This window comes from Phacochoerus africanus, chromosome 7, assembly GCF_016906955.1.
Source record: "Phacochoerus africanus isolate WHEZ1 chromosome 7, ROS_Pafr_v1, whole genome shotgun sequence".
NCBI classification, from domain to species: Eukaryota; Metazoa; Chordata; class Mammalia; order Artiodactyla; family Suidae; genus Phacochoerus; species Phacochoerus africanus.
In genome coordinates this window covers 72,391,289-72,418,431 of record NC_062550.1, presented here as the reverse complement: position 1 = coordinate 72,418,431, position 27,143 = coordinate 72,391,289, and the positions used below count along the sequence as shown (strand labels likewise).

Here is a 27,143-nt window from a genome sequence, read left to right as displayed (position 1 = left end):
ATAACTTCCCTGGAGGGAGACTTTTGAGGGGCACTGCTGACCATCCCACGTCTGAGGACGACCCTTCGGTGGCATCTTGCTTCTGTGGGTGAAGCCAGCTTCGGAAGAGATGCCATGAGCCTGCTTGCACACACTCTCCACATGTTGCTCTTTGCACACGCTCTTTGCTCTCTGGCTGTGTCAAAACTCATACGCTTCATGCATTCTGCCCTGTTTCTTCACTTGCTTGGGGGGGATGCAACTTACTTTTTAATCAACTCTATTCAAGTATAATTTGCACATAATACAATTTATACATTGTTAGGTGCACCGTTCAATAAATTTGGACCAACCCATACAACCCCCCAATCAAGATATTTCTACTCCCCTGGAAAGTGCCCCTCCCCATCTCTCCATGCCCACACCCCCCAACTCAGACAACTGCTGATCTGCTTGCTGCTGTTCTCAATTAGTTTTACCTGTTCTAGACTTTCACAAAACAGAATTATAACAGCATTCTTTTTCTTTCAGCTCTTTGTTCAGTGTAGCATCTGTGAGATCTTCCTCTGTTGTCAAGGTATTAATAGTGCATTCCTTTTAATTCATCCATCCACTGAATTCACTTTGGATGGATATTTGGATTATTCTAGGCTTTGGTTACCATGATAGTCTCTGTCTGTCTTCTTTAATTGTCTTATTTAGTCTATTTACATTTAATACTGTCTTTCAATTGTTTATTTGAAATCACTGCAGACTTAGAGAAATGCTGCAAGGATAGTTGTGTTCCCCCTAATGTTAACATTTTTACGTAACCGTGGCACAGGCAGCAACAACAGGAGATTGCAACAGTATGATTAAGTACTTCGCAGATCCTCTTCCAGTTTCACCACCTTTCCCTAATGTCTTTTTCTGGCCCCAAGTCCAATCCAGTCCTGAGCCTCACATGACATTTAGTTGTCATGTCCCCTCCAATCAGTGACACTACCCTGATGTTTCTCCTATTTTCCTTGACCTTGAAACTTGGATGTGTACACTTGCGGGCGGCCCCTCCCTCAGTTTGGGTTGACGGGTGTTTTCTGGAGAGCAGGCTATGGTTGTGCATTTTAGGCAGGCCACCAGGGAACTCCAGAAGTTGATTTCTTAAGCGCTGCATGTAGAGATTAGATTTTCATAATAAAGATATTTGTGTTAATGATATTTTTTCCCACATAGTCTCCAATGCCAAGGCAGTGAAACAGGAAAATACAAAAAGGAAAAAACAAAAAGCCTGGCACTCTAGGTATAAGATATAACTTCTTTTTGACCCTTTAGGATAGAATTTCACCTCATCAGACAAGGTTTCACAAAGTTTTCAAAGACCCTCTCCTAGAAGTAGAGAAACAAGAAGACAGGTGCCAGGTATGAATCACTGTTGAGTCACCTGGGGCTGTGTTTTGTCAACGGATTAAAAAGTCTCCGGGTCACCTTTCCTTCCACTCTGCACATCCTGCAGGTTCGAACAGTGCCTTACACGGGTTACAAATCACTTTCATATCCACCGGCTCACTTGCTAGTTCAACTCTGTGATAAAGGCGTGGAGGGGGTGCACTGGGAGCCTCTTACACATGAAGACAGGGAGACTGGTCCAAAGTCCCTGGGAACACAGGGGCAGTGATCCTAGACTTCTGTTTCTGTTTCTTTTTCTTTTCTTTTTTTTTTAAAGGGTCGCACCCGTGGCGCATATGGAAGTTCCTGGGCCAGGGGTCAAATTGGAGCTGCAGCTGCTGGCCTACACCACAGCCACAGCAATGTGGGCTCCAAGCCTCATCTGCGACCTATACCACAGCTCATGGCAACGGTGGATCCTTAACCCATTGAGCGAGGCCAGGGATTGAACCCACATCCTCATGGATACTAGTCAGGTTTGTAACCTGCTAAGCCACAATGGGAGCTCTGATCCTGGATTTCTGATTCACAGGCAATGGCAGGGAGGCCGAGTGTCCCCAGGCATCAGGGTCCAGGGTCTGTGGGTCAGTAGACGTTCAACATGAGGACTTCCTGCTGTGGCGCCACGGAAACAAATCCAACTAGTATCCGTGAATACGCCCATCCGACGAATCCAACTAGTATCACTCAGTGGGTTGGGGATCTGGCATTGCTGTGGCTGTGGTGTAGGCTCGTAGCTGTAGCTCCGATTCAACCCCTAGCCTGGGAACTTCCATAGGCCACAGGGGCGGCCCTAAAAAGCAAACATAAATAAATAAAAATAAAAGCTTAAAAAAAATGTTCAACATGAAGATGACACTCTAAACATTCTACTTGGCAAAACAACAGAAGCACATTCCCAAGGGAATACCAAGGCGAGCACCAGGAAATAACAACAGGTCATCATAGTAAACGGTGCTCAGTGACACTTCCTTATTTCACCAAATCTAAGAAGCTACTGATTCTACAATGTACCATTATTCCATGCCAGTCAGAAAGCAAAGTCCTCCCAACTAACCCATGACACGTTGACTTTAAGATGCATCCTGACCTCAGATGTGTCCAAACATGTCTCAGGTTTGATGAAATGCAGAAATGCAAGACCCGCTTTCTCCAACTGCAGTTATCACCTTCCCCGGCGTCACTAGCTCGTTACCTTATCGATACTGTTGAATAGCGGCAGTGCTGTGTGTGGGACTGTCAGTGGGAAGAGGAACAGGATGAAAGAATGAAAGCATCATCTGCTGGGAATCTGCTCAGATCGGGTCCTTCAAGGAAAATTCTAGGAGCCTGGAGCGGTGAGCTCTCAGCAGCTCCCTGTAAAAGCAGCTGTTACAAGAGTGAATTTTCAGATCTCCTTTGTCTACTGCCCGTCAAAAGAAATCGCATGACAAACGCTCAGCTCTTGGGGCGCAAACCCTGTGCAGGTATGGAGCATCTGGGCGACGACACCCTGACACCTTCGTTTTGTTCAGTGAAGAGTTAAAGGAGGCGGCTGGTGCTGACCACGTGCCACGAAGCGCCCAAACGCACACAAAGCATCAGAGCAGATTCTCAGCCGAGCTGCCCGCTGCGATCCCTGTTGAAAGGATGAAGGACGGGGAGCTCAGGAAAGCTCAGTGGGTGGGGTGAGGTCCATCGGGTGTGAATGTCTGCGTCAGGATTCAAACCCACGTCTGTCCACCGGCCCCCGAAGGCCCTGTGCTTTCCATTGCTCAGGGGACAGAAAGCAGGAAGGGTGGAGGCCTTTAAAGGCCTGAAAATCAGCTAGACTAAGCCGGAGTCTGGAAGGCCAACACTCTGTCTAAACAACTGCCCAGCAAACTATGGACCTTTTGCTGCAGAAGGGCCCATTCACGTGGGGACCATCGGTCCGTGGGACAGCTGTGCACCTGAGTGAGGGGGTTCCTGGCACCACCCCAGCTTCACGTCACGTCTCACCTAAGATCTGCCTGAGAACACAGAGCCACCAGCCACGCAGCTGGAAGCGAGGACAAGATGTGAACACAATCACCATGGAAGACAACGTGTAAAGAGGGCCACACGAACGACCTCTGAATATAGCAGCCCCTTGCAGCCAACTCCCAGCCATCAGGGACATTGGTGGCCGTGGAGCTGGGCTCTGCACTGCACCATGAAGAACAGACAGGTGCTAGTAGCCAGAGGAGGGAGCGTGCGTGGCTCGAGCAAGCATCTGGGAACAGGACATGGGGGAGAGGAGAGGAGTCTGGGGAGGTGGAGAGGGTGAGGTTTGACGGGTACTCACCACCAAGGTAACAATATTCTATGAATTCACTTGGGGCTCAAGAAGGCTGAGCAGGTGGTGGGTTTCAGGGCAGCAGGGTGACCGTCTGACTACCCTGCGGAGTGGACCAGGAACCACCAGCTGGCGGGAGAGCTGGAGGGGTAATTCACACCTGACTCACAAGGGCTCACGCCTGGGCAGGGGCATCAAAACACAATGCAAAGCAGATCATAACCCACCGGACTTAGGGAACCAAAACAAGGAAGGCTCCTCAGGAAAAGAATAGAGACACTTTAGAACAGTGGTTCTCAACCGGGGGCATTTTTGCAATGTCCAGCGGTATCCAGGGACATTTTCAGGTGTCATCACCGGGAGGGTGGCATCGGGGGGCGGGGGGCGCAGAGGTCAGGGATGCCACTAAACAGTCCACAGCAGACAGGGAAGCTCCTGCAACAAAGAATTCTCAGGTCCACAATAATCCACCATGTTGAGGTCTAGACACATAATTTGGGGACCGTAGGGAAACGGAAGTGGCACCAGGGTTCCACTCACCAGGCAGCTCACAAGCCAAAAAGGCAAAGGAACCATGGGCCTTCCCTGCAGCAATGCAAGCGAGTCACCAGGACCTGCACACACTGTCCACTCCCCCCACCGCGCCCCATTCTGTCTACACTCCTGTGCACCTGCTGTGCCCTGGCCCCACGGGCATGGTCCCTGCCCTCCAAACATTACCGACCAGAACGGAAGCAAGCATGGAAGATGCACACCCATGTTCCATGTGTGCTTGGACATGGATGCGGTACAGACACAAAGGGAACGCCTCTTTCCCGAAGGAGCCTGGAGGCCAGCGTTGGGCTCGGAGGGAGAAAGCGATACGACATGACATGACATGCTTGAGCAGCGTGGCTGCGGCCGCCTGGGCAGGAAGATCAGTCAGGAGGCTGTGTCTGTAACTCAGGAGAGGTGCTGCTGGAAGGAGGCAGGAGAAGGGGCCGGAGGAGGTGAGAAGAGGTCAGGGATCTGGGTACCTCCCGAAACCAGACTTGGCGAGGTTCCCGGCTGGGTGGGGTGTGGGCAATGAGAGCAGGAACTCGCGAAGGCCTCCAGGGCCCAGGGCAGCCCAGAGGGTGAGGCGGAGAGCGCATGCGAAGCAGGTCTAAAGGGAAAGGTTGGGGGACTGGGCTGGGCCGCCCCTCAGACCTTCTAGAGAAGACATCGCTTGAAGAGTAGAGATGCGCGGGGGAGGGGCAGGCAGGAGTTGAAAGCGTGAGGTCGGCAAGAAGGTCTACAGCCATCTGTGTGCAGAGAAGAGACAAGGTCCAAGGAGAAGAAGAAAACCAGGAATGCTGTGGCCAGTGAGGGAGCAGAGAGCCTGGGAGAAGGAGGTGCCTGGAGGCCAAGTGCAGACCAGCGTTAAGGAGCGGGTGAGGGTGCAGCGCTTGAGGGCCCGTCCTACCAAGCCTCCTCATTTGAACTCAGTGGGGCTTCACTGGACCCTTGCACCCGGCAACCTGGGGCCAAGGACATGAGTGCTAGGAACTTCTAGATGGTACCAGTTGGTTGTCTGCATCGACAGCCTCGCGAGGTAGATGGCTGTGCACCTGGGATGCACTCGTGGAACTCCTAACCCAGCTCCTTCCCCATCTGTCCATCTGGTCTCACGTGGGGCCAAAAATATCCCACTAGCAGCGGCACAGGGAGGAATGTTCCAGGTCCCCTTGAGAGCAGCAGGGGATGCAGACGGAGCAGAGGTCAGGTCAACGCTTGCTCTGGCGGGTCTCCCTCAGGCCTGGACCGTTCCTTCTGCTTCCTGTTCTTTCTGCATCTCTACTCTCTCTCTACTGCATCCCCACACCACCTGCACTATGGCTGCATTGTACACAGGTGGGTCTTCAGCAGGTCTGGGGGTGCTGCACACTTGCTATCTCTATGTCCAAGGAAGCACTGGAGCAAAAGTTACTCAAGTCCAGGAACTGAATCTTACACCTCCAACACCTAGGATGGGCCTGGACCAATATTTGTTATTCGAATAATTCAATCGACAGAAAAATCATTAAGGATGGCGTTCTCCTTAGGCCACATAGGCCTATTTCTAGCAATGAACATTACAAAGCTCCTTGCCCTAAGATCAACAACCACAGGCAGTTACGGAGCATTTGAAGCCCAGGCACTGGCAGACACTGTTTTGGCTCTGAGGATGTAGCAGACACTGACCAAAAACCAATAACTAACAGAGTCAGAGATGGTGATGAGTGTTCCAGCACAAAGAGCAGGGAAGAGAGAACTCGAGGAGAGGGCGATTCCACCGCTGAAGCGCGAGAGTGGGGGGACCCCTCCGGCACAGCAGCATCATGTGTGTCCACATGGGCAGGAAGGCAGGACCAGGCCACGGGGAGCCTGGCAGACCACGGTGTGTGGCTGGCTTGTGTTTTATTTTTTTAAATTTTTTTTTTTTTGTCTTTTTGCCATTTCTTGGGCTGCTCTCACAGCATATGGAGGTTCCCAGGCTAGGGGTCGAATCAGAGCTGTAGCTGCCAGCCTACGCCAGAGCCACAGCAACGCAGGATCCGAGCCGCGTCTGTGACCTACACCACAGCTCATGGCAACGCCAGATCGTTAACCCACTGAGCAAGGGCAGGGATCGAACCCAAAACCTCATGGTTCCTAGTCAGATTCGTTAACCACTGCGCCATGACGGGAACTCCCTGGCTTGTGTTTTAATTGCTAGAGGTAAGGAGGGTATTCTCCGGCAAGAGCGAAAAGGTCCTGCATACATCAGGAAAGACACAGGAAATCTGCAGGAAACTCCGCTTGTGATGGCTCTGTGCCTGACATGCTGAGAGTCGGGACTCCAGGTGGCTGGAGATCAGGTCAGGAGCAGGGCTGGGGCTGGCAGACTCTGGGCTGGGACAAGTTAAAGGACCCAATCCAAGCCCCCAGATGAGGCCTTGCCTCCATCCTGGAGAAGGGCCTGTCGCTGGGAAAGCCGTAGGTCCCTGCTTGTCAGCCCGAGGTGCTCCGTGGTCACAAGGAAGGTCTTGGACAGCAGCAGAGGCGTTTGCTAGGGCTGCATCAGTGAACTTTAAACATCCGAACTCGAACGCCTCTAGGTGGGAAAACACGCTCAAGTTCGCACTTGGGCCCTCCTCCACCCCTGGCTGCAATCAACCCCCTCCAACCCGAATTTCAGTTTCCCCAGCCCCACGCCAGGCGCCCCTGAGGCCAGGCCCTCACAGGCACTTGGCTGGCTCACCCCCACGTGGGATCTTCTGTGTATTCAAAGCTCATTTTAGATCTGATTTCACAGAGGTTATCTTTTCAAGATTAAGAAAATACAACATGTCAAGATTTTGAGTAGTTTCCAAACACAGGGACGGTCTCGGCATCTGCTCACTTAGGACAGACTGCTTGGAGATGGGGTCAGACCCCAACCCATCAGAACCCCTCTCCTGAGAGTGTAGACCCCTCCTTCCCTTCACGACCCACCGCCGACCCTGCACACCCGGCCCCCTCGTGGTCATTCCACAAACCAGGACCTCCCTTCCCACTGACGACTGCTCCCCACAGCAGCCTGTGCGGCTGGAAATGTGGGGCAGGCTGGGCGGGGGCTGAGGGTTCTAGGTGCCCCTCTCCACAGCAGCACGGCCTCGCCCACAGCCTGCAGAGCCCACATGCCGCACGGTGGGTGCCGGGGGTTTACACAGCCTGGTCCTCACCCACTTCCTCTCAGCAACCACAGGCAGGAATGGAAAGCTACTGTCTCCACGTACAGCTGAGCAAACTGAGGCACAGAGACACCGGGTCAGGTGGTGTGGCCAGCTTCTAAGTGCCAGCAGAGTGACTCTAGCGTCCAGCCTTATCATCTTTGCTTCCCGCAGTATGCAGTCGGGGCATAACCTGATAGCACCGTCTAGAACCCCGCCCCACTCCCACCCCACTCACCAGCCCTGCTCCCGGGTGGGATATGACATTTCTGGTCCTGTGCTTGGATGCCAAGACTCTTCAAAGGTTTAATTACTTTGATTGCAGGTCTTGTATCCCAACAAGACCTGTATGAAGTAGTTGGTAATTCATTACTAAAATTTCCGGGGAGAAACTTCCCGGCAAGTAGGGGTGAGGCGCAGAACCTTATAGATGAGCCCGTGAAGGGACACAACTTCCTCCGCATCCCTCATCGATGCCCCCCCCGCCGCCCCCCCCGACATCTCTGGGTATTTGCTGAGAAGAGAAATGGATGGGAGGGCCCGGCAGGAACGGAGAAGCTCTGCAGCTTCTCCCCAAAGTCCTCTCTCTGAAAGGAGGGCAGAGTGAGACTCAGCAGTGAGCTCGGGGCAGAAACGCTTTGTTCTCATACCTTTGCCCCCCTGAGCAGGGCTCAGAGCAAACCTCCCAACTGGACATTCCAGATAACTCTGATGTGACCGTCGGGGGCTGAAGTTAGTAAACCAAGAACTTCTAACCAGCTGCCTTCTCAAACGGAATCCCAGGCCTCAGGAAATCGGCCCCGGACCTTTATCAATTATTCAGACAGGAGTGACCTTGGAGGAGCTAGCATTTCTGGGGCTCAAGGAAGCTAGAGAGGAGCAGGGACCCCCCGGTGCATCCCTGCCACCTGGAACTCAGGCCCGGGGTCCCCAGGTCATCAGTAGCTGGAGACAGAGTCTCAAACCATCCTTGCCATCCCGACTAACCGCAGGAGCCCCTCCAGGCCAGGCCCAAAGCCAGAGGCACAGCCTGAGCCTCCAGCCCAACCACAACCCCTGCCTGCAGGCCCGGGGGTGGGAGACGGGAACTGAAAGCAGCCAGAGGCCCCGGGTAGGAACGGGCCTCCTCTGCCCGCTTCTCTACCCTGGCCTGGTCCGCAGCAGAGGGATCTCCCAAACGGAACCAGCTAAAGCTGCTTGAAACAACGGACTGCCGGCACTGGAAGGGGCCTCTAGGGCAGACTCATCTAATGCCCACACTGCAGAGAGACCACCGCGCCCTCCCCCAGCAAACCTCCCCTCAGAACCGCCCCAAAGAACAGCACACACATACAGGCGGGCTGGGATCTCTGGGGGTCAGAGGGTTGGGGTGCAAAAGAAATTCTGAGAAAACACCCCGGTGTCTTTAGGGCCTACACTTGCTCACAGGAGACCCTGGGGTCTCGGGCTGGGCTGGTGACAATTATCGGCAGGAGGGTCTCAGTGGCAAAGCCTGAGTCGAGGCTGCCTGAATCCTGTGTGTCTGATATTTGGAGGGGCCGGAGAGAGCCTCTCCCAGTACCAACCAGCTTCCAAAAAGAGATGGGAGGAAAGCCACGTGGGGAGAAGCACAGAGGAGAGAGGCCGGCTTAGAAAGTCTAGAGGAGATTTCAGGTTGCATGGTTGGGAAAGACCCAGCTGCAACCACAGGAGCGAGGACGTCTGGAAACGCTGCCCAGTGGCCAGCAGGGCGAGACCAAGAGCCAGTGGGTCAAACTGGGATGAGAGGGCGGAGGCTTAAATTTAGCCAGGTAAACAGAGCTGCTGGGGGTGGGAGAGCAACTGGGAGACGCAGGCCATCACCTGCCAAGGGTGGCCAGACTCTACCAAGCTGCAAGCCCACCTTCTGGCCTCCGCCAATTCGCTGCCTGCCCAGGGGGGCGGGGTGGACCGTCCGGCCCTCGGAGATGGGGAGAAGGTTACTCTTACCGTGGAAGGTGGTTCAGATTAAAAACGACAGGCCCTTTCATCTTCATCACAGTATCCGTTCCCACCCCCCTACTGGATTTCTCTGGACTCATGGATGCAGTTTGAAGATGCTTAATAGAAACCAGCCAGGGCTGCCCTGAGGTGAGTGTGGGGATCCCCCCTGTCCCCTCGGCACCAGGAGTTTCTAGATCTATTGCTGTTGTGAGTCTTAAAGGGGCTACAAAAAAACAGCACCGACCAGCCACTGAAAAGGCCTGGGCCCGTGTCCAGGTGTGGACGGAGCACAGGTGGTGTGGGGAGACCTGTTTGGAAGGTGAAGGGCTAAGCGGCAGGCAGTTTGAGGAGAGCGGGACAACAGCGCCCGAGCAGCAGACAGGAAAGCTTCGTGGCCACGCTCGTGTTTATCTGGGAGACTCACGTAAAAACCTCCTCCCCGGCTGGGGCGGCCTGCCAGCAACCCAGACCCCACAGAACCACCCTGGGAGGGAGCCCTGGAACAGGCTGGCCTGGGCTCCTGTCCTCCATGAAAAAAAAAAAAAAAAAAATTTGCCAGCTGCCACTGCAGTAAGACCAGGGGGACCTACCAGGTGAAGAACAATCCAGATTTTTTCTTTTCACAGCATATGGCGCCCAGCAATTTGGCTTAAGCTTTGGGCATAGAAAATTCTTTTAGAAAAGGGTTGTTTCAAGCCAATAAGACACCCTTGGAGACAGGCGCACCACCAAAGGACCTGAAGCGGGGCTGGTTTCAGACACCCTGAGCAAATGCCTACCCACACACTGGGAAAGCAGGGCCAGCTCCCAGTTCCGGCCAAGCAGACCCCTGTGTCCCATGCCTGCTGCTGGCTTTCTTTAGCAAAGGACGGGCAGCTACCCTTAGGTCCTCATCCGCATGTCCTCTCGGGAGGTCCTTTACTCCACGAACCTCCTCCCTCGCCCCTTTTGGGGTTGAGCCCTGGCTCAGGCCGGCCTCTCTCCCCGGGCTCCAGGCTGGACCTCACCACAAAGAGCCCGGTTGCATCACTCCTCTCGCAAGAGTGCAAAAGGCTCTGAGCACTGCCTTTCCTTCCCAGGAGACACACCTCCTTCCTCCCTCTATTTATAACCACAAATCTCTGTGAAGAGAGAACAGACGCTATTTTGAAATGGAGGAAACCACCACTCAGCCTCCCACCTCTCACAGGTCGGGGATTTGCCAGGATGCCCATGTGCATCTGGACGGGTGTGTGGGCACAAGCTTGGGGCCGGGCATCCACGCATCCCCACCTGAGATGGGAGCCTGGCCTTTGATAAGTAAACTGCACATGTGAATCAGCAGCAGCAGGAGGCGCGGGATCCAGGAAAGGGTCCTCGGCTTTCCCAGAGTGTGGCTGCTGCTCCCTGGTCCCTATGGTGCCTTAGGGCCAGCCACAGAGGGGTCATCCTAAGCTGCCACCCCTGTGCCTGAATGGGCACTGACCGCACCCACTGACCCAGAGATTTCTTCACCCACACTGACGGCAGGGTCCAGCCATCCCATCACAGCTCTGTCAAGTGGGCACTTCCTTGGCCACTGGAGCAGTTCTGGAGACTGGTAACCTGATCCTAGCCTTTCTCTTCCAGGTACCAGGCTGAAACTCTGCCCAGGGAGCAACTGAAAGTTGTTGCCAAGTGGCCAGGTGGCCAAAGCAGTGAAGAAGGCCCCGTAGAAAACAGAGAGCAAATGCCCATCACAGCTGGATAACCGCCTTGGCCCGCCGGCTCTGTAACAGAGCAGCAGCCACGCTCAGAGCAAACTGTACAATCTCTCAAAAGGACCTGCAGGGTGAAAACGTCTAGGAAAGGGGCTCTGACTAGAGTGCATGGCTAAATACACTCTGAGGCACCAAAAGAAGACGGAGAAAGGCCAGTCGGCACTTTCCCCCCTGGGCAGGGATGGGAGGAGGTCCGGGAAGCAGAGGCGCAAAGAAAGAAAACAGAAAACTCAGGACGCCCAGCCTAAGACCTGCTCGGGCTCAGGCAGGAATTCAGGCACTAAACTGGCCCTGTTCGCGGGGGTTAAAAGAATCCAGATGCAGTCCTCGCCACAGTCTGGCGGGTGCGGGGCGCAGACCCCACCGCGGACCCCAGCTGGGCCCGAGCAAGCCGGGAAAAGTGCGCGGGAAGCTGGGGGCTCGCGGCGGGCGGCCCGGGCCGGGGCCGAGCCTGCACGCCCGGGGGCGGCTCCCCGCAGCTCCGCGGCCGCCGGCCCGGGGACCCAAAGCGGCGACGCCCGCGGGCCGGGAGGGCGGGGGCCCTCGCTACCTGCCGGCCGGGGGCGGCCCGACAGGGCGGAAGCCCGCGGCCCCAGCTTTGTTCGGCGGCGGGGACCCCTTCCCCTGCGCGTTCCCCCTCCCCGCCAGTCCCCCGCCCTGCAGACCCGCCCCGGGCCGAGCTCACAGTCCCCGGGACCGGGGAGTCGGGTGGGGATGGGGCCAACCCAGGACCGCGCCTCCTCGCTCCGGACCCCGGCGCCCGGAACGGCCCGCGGGCACGGGGAAGCTGGGCGGCGGGACGCGGGCTCCTCTTCCCCGGCCGCCGCAGGGCTTACCTGCGCGTCCGCGGCTTGTCAGGCCCGCGGGCTCCGGCTCGCTCTTCGCCCGGCCCGGCCCTTCGAGTGCCCGCGGGGCCGGGGTGACCGGTACACCGACTCTTCACGCTGCGCTCGGGTCCCACCGAGCGTCCGCCCGGCTCCGGGCTTCGGCCAGTCGCTCCCGCCGAGCCCGCGCTCCCTGCCCGAGGCTCCCGCGCAGCGCCCGGACCGAGCCTGCAGGGCGGAGGCGGGGCGCGGGCGGCGGCCGAGCAGAGGAGGCTGGGCCCTGGCGCTGGGCTCGGGTCGCCGGCTGCGCGCTCCTCTCCGCCGCGGCCGGGAACTTGGGCCCGAGTTGGCTGCGGCGGCGGCGGCCGCGGCTCCGAGTGCAGGGCCGGCGCCGGCCAGCGGGTCCCGGGCCCCGCGCTCCGCCCCGCGCCTCCTCCCCGCCCCCGCCGCGCCACGACAACCCGCCCCCGGGGCTCCTCCCGGGCGGGACCCGGCCTCGCACCTGCCTCCGCCGCCCGCGCGCCCGCTTCTCCTCCGACCCAATTCCCCAGGGCGCGTGGGGAGCCCGCAGCCTCAGAGCCCCCGCACGCTTACTACCCCTTCGCCGGAACTCGACCCGGTCCTCCGGGAGCACCTGGGGACTCACCGGCCAGCGGCGGCCTGGGACGCCCAGCGCTCCTGCACGGAGCCCCCAGCTCAGCGGCTGCGGGGCCGGACGCTCTGGGAGCGGACTCACATAGTAGCTTTTCTACTTACATCAGACACTCGCACGCGCTTTATCCTCCTGTGAATCCCCGCAAGGAGTGATCTGTTATTTCTGCCTCACAAACCCGAGCCATTCCCTTCTAGTCCTGGACCTCTTTCGACAGCCCCCAGCAGGGCGATCCCCGGGGTCAGGAAAGCTGATGCGGCCGGGGCACACCAGGAAAAAGGTTTCCAAACGGGATATGCGCGATCTCATCACTTCTGGGACAGCGTTTGGGCTGAATCCGTCCCAAGCCGCTGAAGGGAGTTAAAGCCTGCGAAGTGACTAGAGCCTGCAAAGTCACTAGAGCCTCAGCCCCGACCTTTGTCCAAACACTTCGATTGAGGTCCCCAAGTCTGGGTAGTGAGTTACCTCCTGGCACCCCTGGGTGAGCTGCCCCAGGAGTAGCGGAGGTCCCACAGAGGCAGAACTCCAGTTCCAGCCCTGGACCCTGTCCCAGACGCTGGTAACAGGGCACAAACCAAGAAGGCCAGCATGGTTTGAGGCCTGACCTCCAAATGCTTTTCTTTCTTTCTTTCTTTTTTTTTTTTTTTTTTTTTTTTGACTTTCTGAAACCCCCTTCTCTTCTCTGAGTAGGAGGTCGCCCTGCTGAAGAAATTGACTTTGAATGCAGTACAGTGAGAAAACAAAACAACAAGAATCAAAGCCTTGGCCTTTTTAACATTAGTAACCAAACAGGGTGACAGCTTTCCCCTTTCAGCGGGGGAAGGGGTTTCAGGGAGGGTCAGGGAATGAGGGACCAGGAACCCACCACACCGGGCTAGCACTAAAGAGCTATTGTCCTCCGGGTTTTACAATAAGGAAAGTAAGAGCAGTTTTAGCCAATACCAGACTAATTAGAGGGAGAGTCTTCTGTGGAACGGTGCTGGCCTGGCAGGAGGTGCTCTAAGACTCTTCTCACCTCTCAGTGAATGGGGTTTATGAGACCAGGTTCAGCAACCTTAAAGGAATGGCCTCTAACTGCCTCGGGGGGCTGCCTTTACCAAGGGCAGCTAGTTCAAGGCTCTCTCTTTGGGGGCAGATGGGACAGGGAGGGGAGCTGATATAATGCAGTCATAAAAGCTTTGAATCCACTCTGTCAAATTACAAATAGGCTCAGATTGTCTGCTCTGCAGAATAAAGCATCAGTCTGGGGTTGGGGTCTCTGCAGGAGATCAAGGGAAGACCTTGTCCAGTAGGCCCCAATCTTTCCAGAATGCAACCTGGGAGAATTTGGGGATTCACTTCCTACTCACGTATATTGAGCCCTAAACATGCAGAGATGGCTGAGACCAGTTCCTGCCTTAGGAAGTTTGAAGTTTAAAGGAATGAGCATAAAAAAAGGCAACTTTGCTTGGCCCCAAGCCAACCGCCCAGAGGGAGAGCAGGTGACAGATGACAGCCACCCCAGCTGAACGTCCCTTGCATGGTCCTGCACCTCCCACCTCCATCTCTGTCCAAGATGAGTCAACTCTTGTGGTCCAGTGAGGGAAGCTGCAGCACCCCTGGGAAAGGAGCTTGTGGCTCAGTGGCTGGGAAAGCATTCGAACGTGGAGCCCCAAGTTCTGGGCCGGATTCCCAAGGGAAGTGGTGAGCGCCCCATTGCTTGAGTCACTAAGGGCCGGGGAGTCTAGAGTCAGCCCTGGAGGCGTGCGCTGGTGGGACATGTTTGTCTGTGATTGCTAGGTGGGGTCTCTCACCTCCTCCCAAAAATAAAACATATCCTGACTTGGCATTTGTGGTTTAAACAATGAAAGGGAGGGAGTTTCCTGGTGGCCTAGTAGTTAAGGATATAACATTGTCACTGCTGTGGTTTAGGTCGATGCTGTGTCAAGGGGTTCGATCCCTGGCCTGGGAATTTCTGCAGTGGGTGCAGCCAAAAAAGAAAGAAAGAGAAAGTGAATAATTGGACCTACGAAAATTAGTAGCGATTCTTTCCTTTTTATGAGAGACCCTGTCCTACTTCCTGGCATGCCTTCACAGGCCACCAGCCACCCCAGAGGCCCCTGTCCAAGCCAGAATGGCCTACAAAACCCAGTCGGAAAGTGTCATGGGGAGCTATCCTCCTCTGCTTCCTTAGCCCTCTGGGGCTCTCCTGTCAGGTGCATCTAGGGCTGCCCTCCTCCCCCTGGTCTGTGCATGTGGAGGGCAACTGTTCCCCTCACCATCCCAGCACCGAGAGGAAGAGCTTTGGGTCTCACAGCTGCTCCAGAGGGAGGAGGGAAAGTGCCCTGACGTGGGCAAATCCTCCACCCACTCTGCTTCTCTGGCCCTTCCCTAGGGTTTATTTGAGATCCTCGGGCAAATTCTTGGGGGCACAGGCCTGATGAGCCTTTGACAGAACAGGACTGAAAGGCAAATCTAGTCACCTTTATCAGCAGCCCATGTTCATTCTGTGCTTGTTGTCTGGATGTTCTTCTGGGGCTTGCAAAACTGGTAGATTCTGACCCAAATATCCAGACACAGTCCATAGATCACCCCCACGGATTCATGGTAGCTGGGACCATTTGGGACATGGGGGTCGGGGGTGGGATTCTGAGCACTGGAAGCAGTAGGGTTGGTAAGAAGACACTGTTTTCATGAACTTGAATGAGGCTCTGCTGTTTACTTGTAGGAAAAAGTTCACACCTCGAGGCCAGCAGTTGAGAGAATTTGCATAAAGGCAGCCTCCGGCTAAAGTATCTAGTGTCCACCTCCAAGGGTGCAGAGTTGCATTTCTCTTGATTGAGAGCTGTCCAATGAGAACAGCCACGCTCCCCACACTGGGAAGGTTCTCCTCCAACCAATTCTCCCTAAAGAGGGGCCTGTGCCCTCCAGGGGCGGGGAACCTAGCAAGGGTGCAGTGCAGGGGGCTCCACATGCCCCCCCCACCCCGAACTCTGGGCTCATTGCCTGCACGCTCTCAGGAAGGCGCCGCTGTGTGTCTCATGAAAAGGCATGGTGGCGGCAGGACCACCTGCCTCAGGGGACATGGGAACAAAATCAGGTGATACAGATGTGGAAACCCAGCCCCACATCATTCATGTGATATATAAACAATAAAAACTAATGGCAGTACTATTACTTGAAAGTGGCCAGGACCCAGTTTCCCACTTGGACAGTCTAGTGCTGCTCTTGGCCCTGAAGTCCTGGATTTTAATCCCCGTTTTTTCTCCTAGGAGAAGATGTACAGAGTCTTAGACTGTTCCTTGAATGGATTACTGCTTCACGAATATCTGGAATGAAGCAGTTGAAGGTGTCACTAAAAGTGACAAGAGACCCCAGTACCGGGGATGGGAGGGTCTTGGCCTCCGTAGCCCCAGAGCGTGGGCAGGAAGCCCCCGTGGTCGGGGCCCCAGTGAGGTCTAGTTCAGAGTTGCCATCAACATGAATTGCTACGTGCCCTTTTGAGAAGTCAGCTGCCCCCATCCCTCCTGTCACCCCTTCTCAGCTTTGACTGAGGTCCTTTCCTGTGTTCTGGGTGGAGGGGCGATAGGAGGAAGGGGGCTCTGCTCTCACGGTGGGGCCAGGGGCCAGCAGAAGGGCACACACCGAGGACAGGTGCTCCTAGGACGGGGGACACCCCGGGCAGGTCGCCTCCCCTCTGGGGGCCACAGTGTCCTAACTAAACGAACCCAGGACTGAGTCAACCGGCAAAGGGAGGCCATGGAGGTGTGGGCAGTAGACACGAATCTGACTTCGTGTACATCCCATTTTGAGGGTCAGTGGGGACCGGTCCAGTGTTGACAGTGAGAAACCGCACACTGGAGGGAGGTTAGGGGTCAGGATGGCTGGAGACGCAGCTCCAGCAAGTGAGCTGATAAATATGAAAGCCGGATGGCAAGGGTCAAGGCGGGAAGGGTGGGCGCCTCAGGGATAACCCGTGCATGTTTCACCGGGAAGGGGAGTGGGACGGGGGCACTGGGGTCAAGTGTGTGCTGCACAGAAAGGGGGCCCTGGACATGCTAGGAATCAGAGGACAAATGAGGTGAGCAAGGCATTCCTGGAGTTGGAAGGAGACGGGAGCCAGAGGAGGGAGGCTGAGGGCTCCTCGGGGTCTGTGGTCCCGGCCCTAAGGGACCTTCTTCCCTCCCATCCAGAGAAGCAGGGCCAGGAGAGCACTTCCTCCAGGAGCCCTGCAGGCCTGTGGGACCCACAGCTGGGCCTGGGACCAGAGGTGTCTCTCTGTCACTAGCTCAGAAATTGCCCCTGGAGAGGCTCCCTGGGGCTGGCTGGTTAGACTGTGGGTTTATCAGAATCCACCAGGAGAAACTGTTCAAAACACAGACGCTCAGACCTGCTGAACAGGTGTGTTTGTGGTCTGTAACTTCTGAGGCCTCACAGATGATTCTGGTCCTCAGTGCAGAGTGATTCTCGGCCATGGGATGCCAAGTGTCCACACCCAGTGAGCCTCAGGGGTGGGGGGAGAGGTGTGGGGTTTCCAAAGCCCAGGAAACCCACCAGCTGCGGTGGCAGGGGGTGGGGTGGGGGCACCTGGTTATCCCCCAGCCCGACTCCCCCCATCCTTGGCCTTGGTAATAAATCAGCCTGAATGAGACTGGGTTTGAGAGTTAATTTCAGCTAAAGGGTACTGATAAGGATGATAAAGGAAATCCACAGGCAATCCAAACATCTCAAGGTAAGCAGTGGCTTGTCTTCTGACCCATAATTATCATCAAAAGCATTTATAACCTCCTGAATCTGCCCTCTGCGGCAGGGAGCGTTGCTGACCGTTTCCCGGCCAGCAAGTCTGTCTGGCCTGAGAAGATGGTTACACCGCAGGAGGCGGACAGGGACAAGGGAGATAGAGCATCGTGAGGGACAACAGCTACACAGTCTGAGTGTGAAATTTAAAGCATATAGCCCAACAACCGCCCCTGTTCTCTGACCAGCCTACCTAGTGGTACAAGCCTCTGCGTCGTACACAACTAGACATAACTAAGTTTAGCACCTGCATTAACCCTTGATGGTCTTGAACACATTGATCAATAAAAATGACTCATAGAAAACAGAAATCAGCTGTGGCACCAGTGAGATTCTAAGAATTCTGCCTTCCCAGAAGCCCTTGAGACTTCATGCACTGGCCAGAAAGACAGTGAGAGAGAAGCGTGATTAGCAAAGAGACTGGCCTTAAACTCAGTCTTTCAAGTTTCACATGGGGGCCTTACACCTTTGATTCTCAGAGAAGAAACAAATAAATAGCAGTGGTTTTTGGTAGGCTGGGGGGTGGGTTGCAGGGCATGCGCTGAGTGGCTGGGAGGGCAGCAGATGAGGAGAAAGCAGAGGTGACCATCCAGGGAGGGGAAGCGCTGGCTAGTGGCCTCACCCCTCTTCTTAAGCTCCTACCCTCTTTTCATGTCCTCTGTGCCTCTCTTGCAGCCTGGTAACCATACCTACACCCACTGCTTGCTTCACCCGTGCACTGCTGTCCTGTGGTGCTTTTTTTTTTTGGTCTTTTTTGCCTTTGCTAAGGCTGCTCCCACAGCATATGGAGGTTCCCAGGATAGGGGTCTAATCGGAGCTGGAGCTCCCAGCCTACTCCAGAGCCACAGCAACGTGGGATCTGAGCCGCATTGCTCACACCACAGCTCATGGCAACGCCAGATCCTTAACCCACTGAGCAAGGCCGGGGATCGAACCTGCAACCTCATGGTTCCTCGTCGGATTCATTAACCACTGCGGCACGGTGGGAACTCCCTGTGGTGCATTGTAAACAGGAATTTCTGACCAGAACCACAGCAGATGATTCCCCCGTGGTGAAATTTCGGTGCTGAAGCTTCTTAATGGAGGAGATGTTTAGACCCTGGGGATAGGTGGGGACCTGGCGGTGGGTTAGATCTCACCACCCAGGCAATTGCCTGCCTCCTGTCTGCTCCCCAAGGCCTGTCAGGGCCCCCCATTCCAGCCAGCGTCAGGAAGCCAGGAGCTGCTTTCTCCGCTTCTAAGTTTAAATGTCCATCTGGGTTTGCAGTGAGTGATGGGGACAGGGTCTCCAGAAGTTGACAGAGAAGGCCCAGGTCATGGAAACCCAAGCCAGGCAATTCAGGGGGCCACAGGACGTTCGCTCGCTGGAAGGGCTTTTGAGTGTATGTTTCAAGGATGACTTCACTCTACAGTTAAAGGATCAGAACAAGCCTGGTCAAAATCTGTGTCTTAAAACTTTCTCACTTCCCCCTTAGAGAGTCCTCAGCATGGCCACTGCCAGTGACAACCACCCAGACAGACAGAAGACCTCACTTGTTCCAGATTCGGGTACATACACACTGACTCAGGTCCAAGCCCTGGTCCAGGAGCCTTTGATGTGGGGAGAGCAGGATGAATCAGGCGGGTTGGCAGTTGGGCCAGAGAGAAAGGAAGAAGGGTTTCTGTCTGGGGAGCAGCTGTCTCAGAGCTGCCAGAAGGAGGGGGGCAGGGGGAGGGGCTGGGGACCTGAGCGGGGGCGGGGGGGGGTGTGTGTGGCCCGAGAGGGAAGGGCCTGGGGTCACCGTCTCAGCAGCAGATGCTTCGGGCTGGAGGGGCCTGGTGGAGTTTGAATCACAGAGTGAAATCCCAGCCTTGTCCTTGGGGGATTGGGGGTGCTGAGGGCCAAGCTGGGGGGAGGGAAGAGAGTAAGGCCCCTTGCAGAGGCAGTGACAAAGGAGGCCCCTCAGCTGCCCAGGACTGGGTTCCAGAATCCATGCTCCCAAGAGGTGGTCCTGAGGCCGACTGTGGGGGAGATGGTGTGTCCTGTCCCACGAGGCAGCACCAGGGACCCCCCTGGCCCCCACACTGAGACCCAGTTTTAAGTTCAGGGCCCCACTCCGACTCCCTCCCCAATCTCAGTGGGCTTGGGATAGGCTGGCGGGCTGGGAGCAAGAAAGGATGTTTCAAGCAGCTGAACCCACAGGTGTAAACTCAGCTGTGGACAAGCTTGGGGAAGCCCAGGGCTGTCCCCCTTCACAGTCGCCCAGGGCGGCTGGCAGGAGAAGGTGACCCCCTGGGCCATGTTCCTCACTGAGACATGCAGCTTCTCCCAAACCAGCGCCGACAGCACCCCCTCTCCCCCAAGTAGCCGCCAGGTGTCCCACCACCTTTCTTGGGGCCCCCGGGGGAGGAGTCGGGTGGGGGTGGGGAGGGGACGCTCTCCGGCCTTAGAACCACTGTCCTGGAGGCCAGCCCTCGGGAAAGGCTCCAGGATTAGGATGGTTTCCATGGCGACAAGTGAGGGATAAATGTTAGTGTTCACCTGTCTTCCACTGGTGCGGGGCCTGAGGCCGTGTGTGGAGGGGACGCCAGCTCAGTTCAGGACGGAACTGACCAGCCCTGGGCGCCAGCCGTGCGCTGAGGAATGCAACCCGCACAGCAGCCCTCTGGGGAGCACACCGTTGTTATCCCACTTTGCAGGTAGGACTGCTGAGAGCCTGCCAGGCCAAAGGGACCCAGGTCAGGCCTCACCTGTCCCCAGGTGTACAGGAGCCTATGCGGAGAGAGAGGCTTCTCCAAACTCCGCTGCAAACCCCTCAGTTCTCCATCCTCTTCCTTCCCCTCTGGCCCAGTTCTATAAATAGCGGTAGAGGGCGAGCTGGGCTGGAGACCATGGGAGAACCGCGGAAGACAAAGTGCTTTCTATGTGATCTGCTCAAGCTCCCAAGGAGGCAGGAGACCCATTTCCTACAAACTAAAAATTGAGGAAAGGGCAGTTCTCCCACCTCTGGGGCTGGAGACCTGATGCTTTTAATACAGCAATTCTGGGGCGGTGCCTTGAGCTCCAAGGAATTCCACCCCCCACCCAGCTGAAGCCGCCCCCCGAAGTGGCTCAGGCAGCGGGAGGCGGGGGTCAGACCCTGAGCAGGGGTGGGGGCATCACGGTTTCCTCCGCGTTGGCCTCACCACTCCACCAGCCAAAAGCTGCAAAGAAGGCAAAGACCCACTGAATCCCAGGGCGGGGGGCTCCCCCTAGCGGCCCCATGGACCCACTTGCTGGTGGCCCTGGGGGGCTTGATGGGAGGAGGGAAGGGAGGAAGCAGAGGTTTGGCCAAGTCCAGAGTCTGGCGTCAGAGAGACCGGTCCCTTCCTGGGTTGTGAACCCAGGGAAGTGAGAAGATGCATCAGGATATCGGGTTGACGAGAGCTGTGTGGTAGAAGCAGCCCAAAGATCCACTGACTGACAGATGGATAAACAGAAGGCGGGAGAAACATACAGCGGAACATTATTCAGTCTTAAAAAGGAGAGAAAAAGTCGCTCAAGTCACAGCATGGATGAACCTTGGAGGATTTGTGCTCTGTGAAATAAGCCAGAAACAAAAGGCTAAGTGTTGTGTGACTCTCCTTATATGAGGCACCAACAATAGTCAAACACACAGAGACAGAAAGTAGAACAGTGGGTTCCGGGGGCTGGGAGGAGGGAGTGAATACTTTCTGTCTGATGGGGGACAGAGTTTCAGGTGGGAAGATGAAAAAGTTCAGGGGACAAGTGATTGAACAACAATGCGAGTGTACTTGACACTGCTGAACTGGACACTTGAAAATGTTGAAATATACATTTTACATTATTTATACTTTACCATAATAAGAAAAAAAAATAGGAAAAAACACACCTTTTTCTAGAGCCCTAAAAATTTCCCAAATCACCCAATTTGTGTTGCTATTTCCTACAAAATGAAAGTGCATGGCCCCTTGTTTAAAAAATCATTACAAAATCCACGATGGGTACAGCAGATGGACGTAGCGTGTGTCCCCTCTAAACCCAGGGTCCCAAGTGACGCCGTGAAGCTGCCTGACTGAATGTCCAGGATCTGCTCTAGGGGATCAAACACCAGCTGCTTGGATTTTTTTAAACAGTTAATGTTGGGAGTTCCCATCCTGGCTCAGTGGTTAACAAACCCAACTAGCATCCATGAGGATGCAGGTTCGATCCCTGGCCTTGCTCAGTGGGTTAAGGATCTGGTGTTGCCGTGAGCTGTGGTGTGGGTCACAGAGAGGCTGGGATCTGAGCGTTGCTATGGCTCTGAAGTAGGCCGGATCAACCCCTAGCCTGGGAACCTCCATATGCTGCAGGTGCGGCCCTAAAAAGACAAAAACAAACAGCAAAAAAAGCAGTTAATGTTAATCTCCAGCAAAACATCTAGAGGATGTTATTAAAGTGTTTCTGGAAATACTTTGAAAAGAAATTATTAAACACTAGGATGGGTTCACTAAAAATAAATCATCCCCAAATTAGACTGGTTTTCTTTTTTGGTGGGATTATTTGTTGGGGTGGGATAGAACCATGGATATGTAGGTACCCCAGCCCTTTCGATCAGGCAGTCACTCCACACTCGTCCCTGGATATCAGGGGCATTCGGTGATATTCCTTCTCTTCCTGCATGAAGTCAAAAATCTTAAAGAGTAAATATTTTTGAGTTTTCTTCTTTCTCAGATACCAGGATTGCTCCTTTGAAAGTCTACTCCATAAGCCTTAGAGTTGAGGTTGAGAAGCTATGTTTGAAAGTTACTTTGAAGTTATTTGGGCTTTTTCTCCAGCCATTTCAGAGGCTGTACAAGACGGTGTTTTTGTCAGATACGGTAATTAAATCTGATACAAAGGAAGCAGATACAGTTTACAGCTCGAAAATGGGGGGGGCACCCCATCTCATCCCCCAGGTTCACATCTACACTTTGGAGCTGCTGGCAGTTCGAGATTCCCAGTGAGCATTAGAGCCTGGACATCTGCTTATTAGATAAAACGTGAGAGGCAGCTTCCAAAGGTGGGGGGTGGGGGGGTGCCTGGTTGGAGTAAACAGCATTGATCTTGCTGTTCCTGGTAGCGCAGCCTTATGGGTCCAGGCTCAGCCTGTGCCCGGCCTCAAGCTGCCCAGCCCTTGGGTGGCCCCTGGGGAAGACGTGCTTTTCTCTGCCCGTGGAAGGGGGGCTCCCCCAGCAGGGGCCCCGGTTCCTCAGTGCAGAGCTCTTGGGCCAGGCTGGAGGGAGCCTCGGGCTGCAGGGCGGGGGTGTGGGGCTGCCACCAAGTGGCCCTGGGGCTGTGTCGACATTGCTTAATGCTTCCAGACCTCCTTCTGTTTAAAATGCAGAGGCTGGACAGGATTATTTTTAAGATCTTTCTCGTTCTAATCACCTACAAGTCTACAAAGAGGAATCCTCTAACATAAAAATCTGTTCAAAAACCAAACTGGCTGCCTCGCCGAGTAAGACAGGCCATGTGTAGTCGAGGAGCTCCTGCGAGAAGCGGGAAGTTCGGGCGACCCCTTAATAGAAAGCAGCCCTTCTCTACTTCCGAGAGAACGTGGATTCCTCAGGGGGGTTCTGCTCGAAACCAAACACATCTAATCAAAGGTAGTTTACTCAACCTCCTTATGGCCTTGTTCCCTGGTTGGAGAAAGGAGGAAGTGCTCAGGTGTCCTTTCAGGGCAGAGGAGAGGGGGCAAAGAATGGCCAGACAGCCTGGGGCTGCAGGAAGCGAGCCTCAGGCTGGGCCGGTAAGGTGCTGCCAGGATGCGCTCCATGTTCCAGACACTGGCCCTAAACCGGGGCCAGGAGTGAGCAAAAGAGATGGGGGGCCAGGAAGGCTGGGCCGGGGAGCAGGGGAGCAGTGACGGACAGCGGACAGGCCTTGGTGCTTGGCCCACCAGCTCAGGCTTCATTCCTGGCTAAGAGGAGCCTTTGAGAGATTCTAGACTAGGGATCGACAATGAAGCAGTGCCCAGGACTGCTGGGATCTGGTGTGGGAGGAGCCTTTAAAATGAAAAATTACGTGTGTGATTAAAAAAATACGTAACATTTATGATTTTAACTATAAGTTCATAATGCAGCGACACTAAATACTGAATAATCAGCACCATGATCTACCCTCAAAACGTTTTCATCGTTCCCAACAAAAATTCTATTCTACTTTGTATTTATTTTGTATTAATTTTTATTTAGATAAAAATAAAATAAATTTACATGACATAAAAGTTGCCATCCTAGTCATTTTTTTTTTTTTCTCTTTTGGGCATAGCCTCGGCATATGGAAGTTCCTGGGCTAAGGACTGAATCCAAGCCACAGCAGCGACTCAAGCCACTGGAGTGACACCACCAGATCCTTAACTCACTGCACCTCAAGGGAACGCCTAGTCATTTTTAAGTGTACAGTTCAGTGGCATTAAGTACACTCATGCTGTTGTACCATCACCAGCATCCATCTCCAGACCGTTTTCATCCTCTGGACTGAAACTCGGTCCCTGTTAGACACTAACTCCCAGCCCTCCCCCAGTCCTGACCACCGCCCTTCTACCTTCAGTTTCTGTGAAGGTGCCTCCTCTGGAGACCTCGGACGAGAGCACTCACATAGCACTCGTCCTTTTGTGTCTGGTTTAATCACTCAGCCTAATGTCTTCAAGGTTCCTCCAGGTTGTAGCAGATGTTAGGATTTCCTTTTTTTTTTTTTTTTTTGGTCTTTTTAGGGCTGCACATACAACATATGGAGGTTCCCAGGCTAGGGGTCAAATCAGAGTTGTAGCCACGGGCCTACCCCACAGTCACAGCAATGCAGGATCTGAGCCCCATCTGCGACCTATACCACAGCTCACGGCAATAGTGGGTCTTTAACCCACTGAGTGAGGCCAGGGAGCAAACCTGTATCCTCATGGATGCTACTCAGATTTGTTTCTGCTGAGCCATGATGGGAGTACCTCCCTTTTTTTTTTAAGGCTGAATAATATTCCATCTCAAGGATACTTTGTTTTAGCCCTTCATCCATCCATGGACATTGGTTACTTCTACATTTTGGCTGTCATGACTAATGCTGCTGTGAACATGGGTGTACAGATACCTCTTTGTGTTCAATTCCTTGCAGTATGGACCCAGAAGTGCAACTACCAGAGCATATGGTGGTTGGGTTTAATTTTGGTGGGAATCGCCATATCACTTGGGGGTAGCCTCTGAAGGGGCTTCACAAGCTACATCCAGAGAAGAGGCGGAAGGGCCTGGAAGGCTGGAGAGGAGGAGCTGGGGCTGGGGGCCAGGCAGGCTGGGTGTCCATCCTCCTGACTGTGGCCAGCTGTATGACCCCCATATAGGTGGCATCCCGCTCTGAGCCCATGTCCTTCCCATCCATTTGAGGAATTCATCTTCATTGAGCACCTACAGTGCTCCCTTCGGAGCCCAGCCTCCCTTCTGAGCACAGGGTACACATACAACAACGGATGTGGGCTGAACTCTCATTCACATCTTTCCGAGATGGGGTTGCATGAGAAACGGCAGGTTTGGTGTCTGGCGCACGGTAAGCACTTAATCGAGAGCTCCTTCCTTTCCTCCACTTGTGGACCAGGCAATCAGTGGTGCCGTGGGGTTCTCCTGTCAATAACTCCCTTCTGATTCTCATTTTTTAAAACTCAGAGAAGACCACCAGGACAGAATGGCCACAAATCTGGGGTGCATCTGTGGAGGAGGTGAGGCAGAGGCAGGGCCTGGCGGTGGGCTCGGGCTGCACTGTCCTGGGCCAGGGGGCGCTGTGAGGGACTGGCAGCCCAGGTCTGCCCCAGTGACTCACGTTACCACGAGGAACGGTGACTCATGCGAACCTGGAAACAGACCTTGATAGGCCCCCCAGGAAGAGCTGGAGAGACACACACGCAGATCCTGGTGTTGGGTCAGGAAACTACCCACCAACCTCCCCGGCTGCCAATGGCTGGGATTCTGTGTCTTGGAGTCAAAGGACACGTTGGGGATGGGTGACCCTGACCCATCCTTGGTCTATTGCACGTGGAGGAAGAGGATGTTTCTGAGGTGGGATCTTTGTCAGGAAAGGGAGAAAATGGGAGAGAAAGAAAGAGGCAGCTGCTGGGAAAGGCTTGTCAGGTTTGGGAGAAGATGCCCATGGGGCGGGGGAGCTGCATCCTCCTCCTGTCGAGGGTAAATCCCACTGTCAGGCAGGTGCCCCCGTCACAGCAGCCATGGGGCTCTGAGGTCCTTCTCCACAGGCTGGGCCCCAAGCTCACCACCCCTCCTTGCTCTGAATTCAAAGGAGCTCCACGAAGCCCAGGTTTGCAGATACAGGTACCCGGCAGGGGATATTTAATCACTGTTACAGAGACACCTGCGAACGAACGCACGTGTGGGAAACTATTCCGAGGGGATGGGAGGGACACGCCTGCGCCCCAGCGCATGGAGGTTCTGGCTCCCAGGAGGTGACACAGGGATACTGTGCCAGCCCCAGGCTGTGCTGGTGATTTTTAACACCTTATAATAGAACCAGTGCTTTTGTGAAGATGAGAAAGGCCAGTGGGTCTCCTGAGTTCTGACTGGCTGGATAGATTGGGGCTCCTGGGTCCATAGGTGAGGTCCCATGCGTCCAAACTCACAGGGGTTGCTCAGGGCTGCGGGCCTATGTCATGGTTCCTGCCTGGGGCTGCAGGTTCTGCAGAGCAGGGCTCTTGTCCTTGGCAAGGGAGTCAGAGTTCAGGACAGAAAGTCACAGTGACCCTCATGGTGCAGAACTATCCTCGGAGGTGAAACCCTCAGGGCAGGAGTGGGGTGGGGGGTCACAGAAAGGTGTTAGGCAGTGGCTTGGGTTGGCGGTGAGGCCCCCCCCCACCCCCATCCTGAGTGGCCCTGCTCTGCTGTCTCCGCTTAGAAGTCCTTCCTGTTTCGTGCGTTCTGGGGAGCCCTGCCTGGGAGGAGGCGGCCTGGAGGCAGGTGCAGGAATGGGCGGCCAGGGCCCTGTCTCCTGCGTGGCTCCGAAGTGCTGCCTGGTGGGCAGGTGTGGCTAGTTCTGTGCTGGCCGGAGTGGACCCTCCCACCTCTCCCTAAGTCCTTGAGGCTCAGGTGTGGCTCTGCTTGTTCAGGAGGAGTTCGAAGAAGGGTGGAAGCAGGATTCCTCGGTGTGAAGGCCCCCCTGTGCTCCTGCCAGTCTGAGTCTGCCTGGCGGCCCCCATCCCGCCTTCCTCCACTGATTCCTTCAGGCTTAGCTCAGTGCAGCTTTACCCCAAAGACCGTCCAAGTTGGCAACAGTTGCACATCAGGCTTTTTGGCTTTTAATAAAGGTTATGATTTAAATCTTGTGCTCTTAACACCTTCTTTGCAAGCCTCCAAGGAGAACAAATGGCCAAAGCCTGCATATATGTGTGTGAACACAGGTCGTGTGGCTATACACACACACACACACACACACAAATACTCTCAGAGGGAGAGGAGAGGAGGAATCCTTAGAAAGACTGGTTGCATCTCAGTCCCCGGCAAGTTTCCACAACATCAAATGATCCTTCAGCACAAAGACCTCCCTCTGGAGAAGCAATGCCTGTCTTAGCCTCTGGGTCTCTGCTCCCCACCAGGGCAGTGAGGTGAGCAAGGAGACAGCTTGAGAGCTGCAGGAAGGAGAGAAAAGGTCCCCATCACGGGGGGGAGCAGATGGTAAGGCCATGGTGAGACCCTCAGCCAGGGTCCCAGGCTCCAAGTCAGACCCCAGCTGTGCGCTGGGACCTGCATGGGGGGTGCTGCTTCTCCACACCCGGCCTGGAGGCAGAATATGACAGAGAAGGCAGCACA

General features: G+C 55.0%; 2 protein-coding genes across 2 annotated transcripts in view; one reads left to right on the top strand and one right to left on the bottom strand.

Annotated features, from left to right (window-relative positions):
• Window positions 1–12,312, bottom strand: part of WNT5B (Wnt family member 5B) — a 103,856-nt gene extending 91,544 nt beyond the window's left edge. The window contains exon 1 of the mRNA XM_047787897.1: window positions 11,930–12,312. The gene's annotated coding sequence lies outside the window, so the exon portion shown is untranslated. The remainder of the gene's footprint in view (window positions 1–11,929) is intronic.
• Window positions 11,202–12,707, top strand: LOC125130429 (translation initiation factor IF-2-like). Its single transcript, XM_047785771.1, has one exon. The coding sequence runs from the start codon at window positions 11,202–11,204 to the stop codon at window positions 12,705–12,707; it is 1,506 nt and encodes a 501-aa protein (XP_047641727.1).
• The last annotated feature ends 14,436 nt before the right edge of the window (window positions 12,708–27,143 follow it).

What these genes read in the sequence shown, in the direction of transcription:
- LOC125130429 (XM_047785771.1), top strand. Translation starts at nt 11,202, where the DNA reads ATGGCTAAATACACTCTGAGGCACCAAAAGAAGACGGAGAAAGGCCAG.